Here is a 13,027-nt window from a genome sequence, read left to right as displayed (position 1 = left end):
ACCACCCCAGTCTCTCTCTCTCGTATAAACCACCCCAGTCTCTCTCTCTCGTATAAACCACCCCAGTCTCTCTCTCTCGTATAAACCACCCCAGTCTCTCTCTCTCTCTCTCGTATAAACCACCCCAGTCTCTCTCTCTCTCGTATAAACCACCCCAGTCTCTCTCTCTCTCTCTCGTATAAACCACCCCAGTCTCTCTCTCTCTCGTATAAACCACCCCAGTCTCTCTCTCTCTCTCTCGTATAAACCACCCCAGTCTCTCTCTCTCTCTCGTATAAACCACCCCAGTCTCTCTCTCTCTAAACCACCCCAGTCTCTCTCTCTCTCATCGTATAAACCACCCCAGTCTCTCTCTCTCGTATAAACCACCCCAGTCTCTCTCTCTCGTATAAACCACCCCAGTCTCTCTCTCGTATAAACCACCCCAGTCTCTCTCTCTCGTATAAACCACCCCAGTCTCTCTCTCTCGTATAAACCACCCCAGTCTCTCTCTCTCTCGTATAAACCACCCCAGTCTCTCTCTCTCTCTCGTATAAACCACCCCAGTCTCTCTCTCTCTCGTATAAACCACCCCAGTCTCTCTCTCTCTCTCTCTCTCTCGTATAAACCACCCCAGTCTCTCTCTCTCTCGTATAAACCACCCCAGTCTCTCTCTCTCTCGTATAAACCACCCCAGTCTCTCTCTCTCTCTCGTATAAACCACCCCAGTCTCTCTCTCTCTCTCGTATAAACCACCCCAGTCTCTCTCTCTCTCTCGTATAAACCACCCCAGTCTCTCTCTCTCGTATAAACCACCCCAGTCTCTCTCTCTCTCTCGTATAAACCACCCCAGTCTCTCTCTCTCGTATAAACCACCCCAGACTATATCTCTCGTATAAACCACCCCAGTCTCTCTCTCTCGTATAAACCACCCCAGTCTCTCTCTCTCGTATAAACCACCCCAGTCTCTCTCTCTCTCGTATAAACCACCCCAGTCTCTCTCTCTCTCGTATAAACCACCCCAGTCTCTCTCTCTCTCGTATAAACCACCCCAGTCTCTCTCTCTCTCGTATAAACCACCCCAGTCTCTCTCTCTCTCTCTCTCGTATAAACCACCCCAGTCTCTCTCTCTCTCGTATAAACCACCCCAGTCTCTCTCTCTCTCTAAACCACCCCAGTCTCTCTCTCTCTCTCGTATAAACCACCCCAGTCTCTCTCTCTCTCGTATAAACCACCCCAGTCTCTCTCTCTCTCGTATAAACCACCCCAGTCTCTCTCTCTCTCGTATAAACCACCCCAGTCTCTCTCTCTCTCTCTCTCTCGTATAAACCACCCCAGTCTCTCTCTCTCTCGTATAAACCACCCCAGTCTCTCTCTCTCTCGTATAAACCACCCCAGTCTCTCTCTCTCTCAGTATAAACCACCCCAGTCTCTCTCTCTCTCGTATAAACCACCCCAGTCTCTCTCTCTCTCGTATAAACCACCCCAGTCTCTCTCTCTCTCTCGTATAAACCACCCCAGTCTCTCTCTCTCTCGTATAAACCACCCCAGTCTCTCTCTCTCGTATAAACCACCCCAGTCTCTCTCTCTCTCGTATAAACCACCCCAGTCTCTCTCTCTCGTATAAACCACCCCAGTCTCTCTCTCTCTCGTATAAACCACCCCAGTCTCTCTCTCTCTCGTATAAACCACCCCAGTCTCTCTCTCTCGTATAAACCACCCCAGTCTCTCTCTCTCTCGTATAAACCACCCCAGTCTCTCTCTCTCGTATAAACCACCCCAGTCTCTCTCTCTCTCGTATAAACCACCCCAGTCTCTCTCTCTCTCTCTCGTATAAACCACCCCAGTCTCTCTCTCTCTCGTATAAACCACCCCAGTCTCTCTCTCTCGTATAAACCACCCCAGTCTCTCTCTCTCTCTCGTATAAACCACCCCAGTCTCTCTCTCTCGTCTCTCTCTCTCGTATAAACCACCCCAGTCTCTCTCTCTCTCTCTCGTATAAACCACCCTCTCTCTCTATAAACCTCTCTCTCTCTCTCGTATAAACCACCCCAGTCTCTCTCTCTCTCGTATAAACCACCCCAGTCTCTCTCTCTCGTATAAACCACCCCAGTCTCTCTCTCTCGTATAAACCACCCCAGTCTCTCTCTCTCGTATAAACCACCCCAGTCTCTCTCTCTCTCTCGTATAAACCACCCCAGTCTCTCTCTCGTATAAACCACCCCAGTCTCTCTCTCTCGTATAAACCACCCCAGTCTCTCTCTCTCGTATAAACCACCCCAGTCTCTCTCTCTCTCTCGTATAAACCACCCCAGTATAAACCACCCCAGTCTCTCTCTCTCCCGTATAAACCACCCCAGTCTCTCTCTCTCTCTCTCGTATAAACCACCCCAGTCTCTCTCTCTCTCTCTCTCGTATAAACCACCCCAGTCTCTCTCTCTCGTATAAACCACCCCAGTCTCTCTCTCTCGTATAAACCACCCCAGTCTCTCTCTCTCGTATAAACCACCCCAGTCTCTCTCTCTCGTATAAACCACCCCCCCTCTCTCTCTCTCTCGTATAAACCACCCCAGTCTCTCTCTCTCTCGTATAAACCACCCCAGTCTCTCTCTCTCGTATAAACCACCCCAGTCTCTCTCTCTCGTATAAACCACCCCAGTCTCTCTCTCTCGTATAAACCACCCCAGTCTCTCTCTCTCTCTCTCTCTCTCTCGTATAAACCACCCCAGTCTCTCTCTCTCTCTCTCGTATAAACCACCCCAGTCTCTCTCTCTCTCTCTCTCTCTCAAACCACCCCAGTCCTACCATTCCTGGAGCTCTCCCATGTGGAGGAAGCGATTGCGGTATTCTCTGGGCAGCTCGAACTGGGAGGTCAGGGGGAACATGGACTCATAGAAGTCCCTCAGCACCGCCTTAACAGTCCCTGCGTCTTTATGGCTGTGGTCAATGTTGTCGTTTAGACATATGAACTTCCTGTGAGGAGACACAGTGATGTGGTCATATCATAATCAACAACATCATGGTCAAATGGTCATATGAAAAGGTACCATAACAATAAAACAGGAAGTAGTAGTACATATTAATTAGGCAGGCACTAGGCTGGACACCTACAGAAAGTACAGAGGTAATGCTAAAAATTGGAGGGGGGGGGCTCATCTTCGTTCTGTTCCACACAAGTGTGTAATGGAAATGTGTATTTCATATCCCAACTCCCCGAGACACCGGTAGGGGGCGGTGTCAAGGCCAGGGTCACCATTGTACAGCGCCCCTGGACAGACCTTTCACCTCAGCCACTCGGTGTTCAAACCAGTGATCTTTCGGTTACTGGCCCAACTCTCTAACCTCACCTGGGGTTCTTCCTGATGTCATCCAGCTGGCCCACCACATGGGACACGTTGGTCCGCACCATCTTAAAGGCTATCTCCTCCTCGCCCATTATCTCAAACCTGTCAAAGGATAGGTTTCCATTTTTTTAATCTTTTTTTTATTTTTATAGACCCAACCACCCGTCTTCAGAGGACAAAAATACATGTTTTTACAGCATTTTCATTTGTTGTTACACACATTTGACAGATTTTTTAAATAATATTTTTTTAGAACAGGACTTACTTGTACTTGTTCTGGTCTTTGAAGGCCTTGTGGATGCGCTCTGTGACGGCTTTACAGTGGACCACCAGACCTTTAGTGACGGGAGGCTGTGGATTCAAATACATGAATCAGTCTCTGCACCTCAAGTCAACTACAGCTTACAAATGTTGGTTGGGCCACAGCACAGAGGCAGTGTAGAGTAGTCACCATGCTGGCTTCGTAGTATGCCTCCTGTGTAGGGCTAACGATATGTAGCTGGGTCAGGTTGGTGGGAAGAGTCTTAGAACAGTTGATCAGCAGCTGCTCCAGACCTGTCAGATCCTGCAACACGCCACACGCTAACACATGAACCTCAGTGTACCACTGGTTTGAGATCAGCTTTTAAAACAGGAGTAAAACCAAGGTCGGTATTCATAAAGTGTCTCAGAGTAGACATGCCGATCTATGATCACTTTGGCCTTCGATGAGACAACATGGACACGCGGGGACCTGATCTTCTACACCCAGACTTCTCTACTGACCTGTAGGTTGAGGGGGAGCTCATGGATGCGAGTGGCCAGCGTTCGGATCTCGCGGTCAGACAGAATGCCGGAGTGGTCCGTGTCGATCTCGTCGAACACCTGCGAGACGTTGAGCGGCTGCAGGGCCGACATCAGGAAGTAGAAGTAGGAGAATGAAAACTGCATGTCCTCCGGGTGACGCACGCGGTGAGACGACGTCAGGTCAAACGCCTGTGGGAATCTGAAAGGTGGAGACATTCATTTGCAACATCGAATCCCCGAGCTGATAAGGTAAAAATCTGTCGTTCTGCCCCTGAACAAGGCAGTTAACCCACTGTTCCTAGGCCGTCATTGAAAATAAGAATTTGTTCTTAACGGACTTACCTAGTAAAATAAATAAATAACGAATGAACTATAACGAGGTAAACAAATGAGTGCTCCTGTTAGACAAGCACTCACAACAGCTACTTCGGTCTTGTATATTACTAACCAAGTATTTCCCATATGACATCATTTCCTGTTACTCACATGTCCTGGAGCTCCTGCATGATGAGCCTGTCGATCATGTGGGGCATGTGGGCGGGGACCTTGCGGGAGGTGAAGCCAAACTGGCCGTTGAGCAGCTTGTTGACGTAGCGAAGGGAGTCGGCGAAGGTGTCCTGCAGCTTCCGGCCAGCGGCGGCGCTGTCTGCCTGGTACGCCAGCTCTCCCTCCAGACGCTCCTCCTCCTACAGCAGCCATAGAAAGAGCCAGAACGCAATAAGAGAACACACAATTAACATTCTGATCAAATTCAGATAACATTCAGATTCCCATTTACATTTGGAACATTAAAAGTTAAACAGTTTCTGAGTAGTGTTTGCGATTCAATCCAATGCACGGTTGTTCTCGATTCTATGTTCTTCATCTCAAGAGCCAGGATTTTTCCTGACTGACCTTGTGCCATTATTACAACCCAACCCCAGCTCACCTCCAGCAGGTCCTGGAAGTACTTCCGTCTCTCCCAGGGCAGGAAGCCTCTATCTGAGGAGATGTAGTGGTGCAGCTTCCTGCCCACAGGAACCCCCCGGGCGCCCTCTGCTCCTTCCTTCTGTCCCTTCTCAGCCCCTGCCTGCTGCGATTGGCCCTCTGAGCCCTTGGCTTTGGACATGCTGCCCACCAGGGTGCTCAGCAGCTTGGAGGACGGTGGAGGTTTCTCTGTGGGGATGGTGTCCTGGGCTTTAGCGGCTTTCGGAAACTCCCCATCCACTAGAACTGGGATGGGGGTTGCTGGAGTCTTTTGTGCTTTCTGTTTCTCTTTCTCACCAACGGTGCTCGACTTGGGCACCTCCTCTGGTGCCTCGGTTCCCGCTGGCTCTTTGGTCTTCTCTGCTCCGATTCTTTCTGGATTGTGTTGTTCTTCTGGGTGAGCCTCCACTAGCTGTGGTGTGTCTGCCTCTCTCCTCACCACATGTCCTACTAGGTCTTTAAAAGGGTTGTCCTGGGGTTTGATCTGGTCAGCTGGTGTTAACCTGGGGCCCCGATTGGCCAGAGCCTTGTACGGCCCTAGCATTATAGCCTTGGTGAGGTTATAACCTTTCATAGTGATGTCACCCACCAGGAGCTTTCCTTGCAGCCTCTGAAGCTCACTCTGCAAGGCCGCCGGTAGCAGGGACACATTTAGCGCAGGCACCTCCACAATCACCTCATTTTCCCCAGGTGGCATCTTCAGGACTCGGGGACCTTGTTTCTCCAGAGGGACATCCTCGAAAGGGACCTCAGGCTCTGCGGTGGCGGTGGTGGGCTTGGCCTCTTTGGATCCGTCTTGGTGGAGTGGGTCGGACACGTTGGGCTGGGGGAGCTGGCGGGTGTCCACAGCCACGCTGAAGGTCAGGGAGAACTCCTTGTCGTCATCCCCTTGGACAGTGAGGTTGTAGTGGACCAGCGAGGCATTGTGGCCCGAGTGGAGGAGCAGGTGGACCGTCTTCCACTTGTTGGTCACCGAGGTATGGCGCACGGCCGGGTTGTCACTGACCTGGGCCTCGGTCACCCGGCGAGCCACGCCTGCAAAGCGGAAGTATGGCCTGGTCTCACCCACCGGTAGGGTGTACAAGGTCCTGTTCTTCAGCAGGGTGACGCTGTAGAGCTGGTTAAAGTGATCTACAACACACACACACACACACTGCATGATTATCACTGCTCTTCCACCTCACTGGATGAGCTAACGTGACCAGATCAGGAAAAACACTTGGCCGACATTCTGCACATTTTCTCATCAATGAAACATTAGATCTTAGAGTCTTCTCTTCACAAAAGTAGAATCTGTTACGAACAAATTGCAATAAGTTTTGTAGACTTGACACTGTGCCAATGTTTTTTTTTATTATGTTGTTTAAAAGGAGAGCAAGGGCGAATTGAGTTATTGTACATGCGCACTTCAAGGAATAGGTATTCCCTCACAAAAACTATGTAAATGCATGTTAAAACAAGCAAATAGGATCTGGCTGGCTCGTGCTTGGCACTGCCCACCTCTTTGCTTGTTCTGCCCACTGTGCTCATTTGCTCCCATTGGAAACGGCACATAAGGCATCTTGGGTTAGTCATCAATATCTTTGCTATAAATAAAGCACAGAGTTTGAGGTCAGGTGATTAAGGAAAAACTCCTGGCCCTACTTCAGATCACACTCACCTTGTCCACAGTCGCCCACGTCGAAGCCACAGGAGAGCATGTTGCAGGCCTGGTCGCAGAACTTGTCTGCCAGCCAGGAGTTGGCACAGCCTTGGTTACAGCTGGACACGCCCCCGATGCCACCTAGACCTCCGGCAAACTGCCAGGGCTGATTACCCACTCCGCCCACAGCGGTCCCAAACCGGTTGCCCCCAGCTCCTGTGTGGTGGGATGGAGAAGAGGAAGAATATCAAGCTCAGTGAACGACGAGTTGTGACGGAGGAGAGAAGGGAAGAAGGAGAAGAGGCAGACTGGTACAGGGAGGGATAAGGAGAGATTGTCACCCAGGCAGTCGCCACCATCCCAGTCACAGGCGGAGTTGTTACAGGCCTTGTCACAGTAGCCATCTTTGATCCAGGAGCCTGGACAACCTTCAGCACAGTTAGGGACCGGCCAGGTGAGGTACACCTGTAGGGAGAGAGGACAGGCGAGGTACAGTAGGGATGTTAAGACAATATTAGACAAAATAGCAGAACTAACCCAATCTCATGCTAGCGAGATATTTAGATGAAATGATCATGAGTCTACATTAGCACAAACTTGAGCTAGTGAGCTGAATTCAAGACCGTGTATCTAGTAACACTTGAAGTCTAGACCGGGACCTTCTGTCCTTTGGAGTGACTGAAGAAGTCATCAGGCCACACGTCCTTTCCGAACATGACGTCGTCATTGAGGTAGATGAACTTCTGAGACAGGCCTGGGATTCGGTGGATGTGGGTCTCAATAGCAGGGGAACTGAAGGTGGGCAGGTGGGTGTGATTCTGGAAGACATCCTACAGAGGAGAGACAATCATATGGCAACTTGGATTTTTTTTCCTAACTACAGGCCCAGAATTCTTCCTGCTCCGGTCACAACATCCCTTATTTTCTGTTATTGTCAACAATCATATCTGTGAGAGTAGTACTGTAGGTCTCAGGTGTACCTGGTGTGTTACCACGGTGACGCGGGGGTTGTCCAGGTTCAGCCAGGAGGGGATCTGCCCATTGGTCACGATGAAGATGTGCCGCACCCATGGGGCGTGTCTCTCCACCGAGCGCAACGAATAGCGCAGTTCCTCGTTGTCCTCGAAGCGACTGGCCGAGACGTCCTCGTCCTGCTTGGACTAGGGGGGGAAGAGCAGAGAGCAGAGCAGTCTGAGACATGCTTTTACTATGCTCTGAAAAGAGACCAATCCAAAATGTTAGCACTACATGTCATTGTATTATATCCTCACGGTCGAGTAGGTAGAAAACAATGGAAGTTCTCAGTCCAGCAGTTTAGTTTCACTCAGTGATACCTACTACACCCTGAATGAACAGTGCAACTGCATTAAACAAGAGTTAGAGCTCCTCTTCACCTTGACATACACTGTTGATCTTCCCTGATATAGAGTGAGTGACGGGACAGAGGCAGTGAGGTTTTACCTGTGTGATGGCAGTCAGGTCCCAGAAAAGATAAGCAGCGCTGATGGTCAGCTCTTTCCCATCCAGGGTCAAGTTCTTTTTGGCCTGCTGGGTCAGGTCAGTAAAGTCCTGAGGGCTGTTCAGATGGAGCAGGGCGATACTGGCCTCCGTATACAGCTGGAACTATATTTATATATATATATAGAGAGAGAGAGGGAGAGAGAGAGAGAGTGTGAGACAGAAACACTGACATGTCAGTGTGGCAACAGAGACAGCAGATGCTACTCAGCATAGCAGCGCCATGAGAAAACAACGCAAATAACACAGCCTTTATTTGGAGCCAAGGACACAACCTCCACAACAAGACAAACAGACATCAAGCCAGATATATTTTTATGAACCACTTTAGACGTAGTGGCCATGTCAAAGGTTATATGACGCGGGGCCTAAAATCCATTATTGTGACTTTGGTTACCGCTCCTGTCCCTGTGAATAATTCCGTGTGACAGAGATGACAGAGCCACCACATGACGGGTGCATACACAGACTACTAGGCTGAACGTGAGCCGGGTTCAAAGCAATTTGATGTTGACCTATAACTTCTGACCCGTGGCCAGTTTAAAGGATGGACCACGTCCAAGCAGAGGACTCGTCGCCACCAACCACTGCACCCTTGAAGAGGTACTAAACAATATCATGCCCGTGTGGATATGGGAACGAGAGTGAGTGTGAGGGAGTGTGCGTGTGTGGGGGGGGGGGGGGGTCTTGGAAAGTTCTGTGATGTCATCTCTGTGTGGGGGAGCTGGTATTGATCTCAGGGTTGGAATGGAAGGCATGGCTCTGTACCCTTGCATGTGCACATGTCATCTCAGTCGTTGCCTCTCATGACCATCGATCCCGACTCCCTCATCTCCTTAGTCCCTAGCCTTCCAGGCAGCCCACAAACCACTGAGCCAGAACCCAAACACCTTGCTGCTGCATGTCTCCCTCTCAGCCATTGACATGCTTTTTCTCTGTTCCTGTTGTTATATAAATCCCTAAGATGAGGCAGGGACAGCCAACTGGAGATCACATTTCCATTTTTATTAGCCCCTTTTATAGGAGCTGTTAACACACAGCTCCATGTGTCTGTACAAGTGCACGAACACACGCACACACCTCCATGTCACGGTAACACGAAAACAATAGTAAACATGGCTTTATATAGCTTTACTCGGAAAGGCATTGGCTATTGGCAGTAACATCAACATTCTCGTCCACATCTGCCCGTCAGCAGCCCATCAAAAGACGCAGGCGTTTAGTTGATGTATTTAAGGTCATGTCATACCCGTAATCATGAGCCAATGTCAATAGTGACCAGAGGATCCAAACATCAGCTGTTTTTCCTACTCCTGACATTTTAAACTATTTCATTACTGTTTAAAAACGTCATTAGTCAGTTGAGACAAAGGTGTATACGTACAAACCACAAATACACTAAAACCTTGAACCACATGTTCTGGAAGGAAAAAGCTGAAGCCTAAATATACCTAATCTGGGTAGGCCAAACCAAATATTGTGTGTGTCACAAGAGTCTAACACACACCAGAGCCTAGTAAATATTTTACCATGTGCACGAACACATGGTAAATATTGTCACACAACTAAAAAGAGTCCGAGCAAGACGTCACAGTAGTGTTGAGTGAGGAGGGAGGCTTCATAATGTCATACGATCATCGATCCATCACCGCCCCGGGTCTCAGACTCTACAGCAGGGATCATCAACTAGATTCAGCTGATTTTGTTCTTGGGAGGATGGCTGGCGGGCCAAAACATAATTACAAATCATTTGTAGACTGCAAATAGACCGTAAGGAGCCCAAACAGATGTAATATTTGACTAAAACATCATTATAAACATTGCTTACGTTTGTATACGATCACGTGTCTCTATTAAGCGTACTTGGGAACAAGTTTCCCCAAATTAAAAAACACTTGGAGTTCCTTTCCTGGTGTTTTAACAGTATTTTCTGTCCAACAATAAATTATTTAAAAAATGATATATTATTTTGGAGGATGCCAGTCGGGAAGAACTGGCCTACAATATAACCAGGGGCTCATTCCAGTCAAATGATGAAGGCCAGTAAGGTGAACGGGGAAATGATGCGTCTATGGATTCCCCGTGGCCTGGCTGGTCTAGCGATAATGCCGCAGCTCCTGGCACACGTCTCCCACAACAGCACAGGGTTTGAGCCCAGTCTACTGCCCTTTGATGCAATCTCTCTCCATCTTTCCCCACGGTCATTATCTCTGTTCAATACAGAATCTGAAAGACCTAAAAAGGATACACATAAACAAAAATATAAGGATGTCCCACCAAAATAGTACGACTGTGTGACCATCATGTCTTTGAATGTAGCTGTACTTTACCGCTTTGATTTATGGACTATTTTAGTCTATTCTCTACAGACACACTAGCTGCACATTCTAACCTCGAGTACATAAACGACAGGCTATCCTATACAAGTTAGCTATAAATTAATAACACACAACACGTGTGGATGGCAACATGCCAGTTAGAGGAGCAGACAAACGGAGGGCAGTATTTTCTAGGTGACAGTGTGAGCAGATGGGGGTCATGGGGTAGCTTTCATCACCATCGCACTCAGTTTAACACCATCTATAAATACTGTCCATCTCTCAGCACCACCACCCTGCCCATCCCTTTCTCCCCCACAGTCTCTGCATTATGCTCATCCCTCTTCACAGAATCGGCCCGACAGCACCAGGAAGACCACTGAAACTGGATCCTTGCATTGTGCTACTGAGAGACGGATGGACCTCCCACCCACCCAGCCTTCCTGAACCTCCTATCCCCATACACTCTGCTTATAAAGGCTACCTCACCTGTGATGGCTGTAGAAAGGTCTATGTGAGACAGTGGGGGTGAGTGGGTAGAATAGAAAGAGGAAACAGAGGGGGATAGAGAAGGGAAGGTCAGTAAAATCCTGGTGACCTTTCAGTGTGCTGCCTGCCACCACGCCACCCAAAACAGTTGTTCTAATGTTAACCCCCTTGGCCGCTCCCCAAGATAGGGTTTCACCCTAATCCCCTTCTGTTGTCACATGACCCCCGACGAGACAGGGAGAGACAGAGAGAAAGAGAAGGAGAGAGGCAGTAGGGGGTGGATAAGGAGAGCTCACTGTAGGGGTCTGCCGATCACAGACACTTTCTGTTGGTCTGTTGACCAAGACATTTTTTATTCATAGTGATTATTATTGTCCCAGCAGCACCAGAGTGACCATTTCTGATGTGCATTAGGCTGTTCAATTCCATACAGACAAAGGTACTCTTATGGATGGAATGTGACATGTTGGCCCAGTGTTATTAGAAAAGGCTGATATACACTGAGTGGACAAAACATTAGGAACATCTGTTCTTTCCATAACAGGCTGACCAAGTGAATCCAGATGAAAGTTATGATCCCTTATTAATGTCACTCGTTAAATGCACTTCAATCAGTGAAGATGAAGGAGAGAAGACAGGTTAAAGATGGATTTTTAAGGCTCGAGACAATTGAGACATTGAATTGTCTCAACAAAAGATTTAAGTGCCTTTGAACAGGGTATGGTAGTAGGTGCCAGGCGCACCAGTTTGAGAGTGTCAAGAACTGCAATGCTGCTGGGTGTTTCACGCTCAACAGTTTCCCCTGTGTATCAGCAATAGTTCACCACCCAAAGAACATCCAGCCAACTTGGCAACTGTGGGAAGCACTGTTGAGTCCATGTCGAGTCCATGCCCCCAACTGGCTGTTCTGAGGGCAAAGGGAGGTGCAACTCAACATTTGGAAGGTGTTCCTAATGTTTTGTACACTCAGTGTAGCTTTGTAAGGATATAGTGTAACTATGCCTGTGGTGAGACAGAATTACAGTATTTTTTTTATTATTTTTTTTTACAGTAGTTAACCATCATTGGATTGTTTTATTTTATTATCTCAGAGTAATCTGGCTTGTTACTGGCATTCCTCCTCCCGAAATATCTCAGAGTTCTGATTAGAGAAAATTATTAGATAGACAATCCATGGCCAAACTAAACCAGGGCTCTTTACTACCATAATATCGGTTTAAAATAGATGGAGACCTCTTCTGCTTAAGTGTTACTACTTATTTAATTCGGTATAGTTATGTTGTTTATGGTCTGTGGTTATGGCAGACAGACAGTGTCTATGTTCAGTTTGAACACAATAGATTCTGTCTGGATCCTGTCTGATATACAAACATTTGGAGCACAGCAATGACTAGCCTATCTTTCAAATCATGATTCTGAGGTACAGCAAGGGTGACATCTTGTGGCTATATGAATGTAGTTACATATTATATCTTATATTAATATATCCTGGAATTGTACATGATTTATTACTAAAATCTGCATTTCTCATTAAATGTAAATAAAGTATGTTGTGGCATATCCGTGCCTGGTTAAGAAAACAACGAATGTGTTAATATGATAAAATGCCATACTGTATTTTGTGAAACACTGCCCTCTAGTGAAATAACAGATACAGCACCCTGTCGAAAATAATACAGTATTTGACTGAGCACTGTATTTTCCTGATAGATTATGTCATTTGTTTTCCTTTTTCCATCTAGGTAAGACTTACCTGTTTGATCTTGCCAGTGACAACAGATGGCAGTTTGACTCTGAGCTGCTCGGTCTCCTTGAAGGATGCTGGGAAGCCACTGAGGTAGGCCAGGCTCTGCATGCGGACCAGACCCGGTGCTTCCTTATCTGTTGTCTACAGGAGGAACAACAGCACAATAGCTTATTGTTACCATATGACTGTGTCCATTGCTTATTCATCCTTAGGTAAGGACCAGTGTATCCAATTGGGG

At 47.9% G+C, this 13,027-nt stretch overlaps 1 protein-coding gene across 1 annotated transcript in view; it reads right to left on the bottom strand.

Moving 5' to 3' along the window:
- Positions 1-13,027, bottom strand: part of LOC135515845 (N-acetylglucosamine-1-phosphotransferase subunits alpha/beta-like) — a 33,892-nt gene that overhangs the window by 18,411 nt on the left and 2,454 nt on the right. Inside the window, exons 7-19 of the mRNA XM_064939632.1 lie at positions 12,796-12,930; positions 8,179-8,340; positions 7,698-7,877; positions 7,377-7,547; positions 7,059-7,182; positions 6,736-6,933; positions 5,038-6,206; positions 4,596-4,795; positions 4,089-4,308; positions 3,775-3,888; positions 3,589-3,674; positions 3,327-3,425; positions 2,785-2,952 (exon numbers count right to left, since the gene is read on the bottom strand). Of these exons, the coding sequence (XP_064795704.1) occupies positions 2,785-2,952; positions 3,327-3,425; positions 3,589-3,674; positions 3,775-3,888; positions 4,089-4,308; positions 4,596-4,795; positions 5,038-6,206; positions 6,736-6,933; positions 7,059-7,182; positions 7,377-7,547; positions 7,698-7,877; positions 8,179-8,340; positions 12,796-12,930 (3,026 nt within the window). The remainder of the gene's footprint in view (positions 1-2,784; positions 2,953-3,326; positions 3,426-3,588; positions 3,675-3,774; positions 3,889-4,088; positions 4,309-4,595; positions 4,796-5,037; positions 6,207-6,735; positions 6,934-7,058; positions 7,183-7,376; positions 7,548-7,697; positions 7,878-8,178; positions 8,341-12,795; positions 12,931-13,027) is intronic.

This window comes from Oncorhynchus masou, chromosome 27 (assembly GCF_036934945.1).
Source record: "Oncorhynchus masou masou isolate Uvic2021 chromosome 27, UVic_Omas_1.1, whole genome shotgun sequence".
Classification (NCBI taxonomy): domain Eukaryota; kingdom Metazoa; phylum Chordata; class Actinopteri; order Salmoniformes; family Salmonidae; genus Oncorhynchus; species Oncorhynchus masou.
This window is presented reverse-complemented; position numbering and strand designations above follow the sequence as displayed.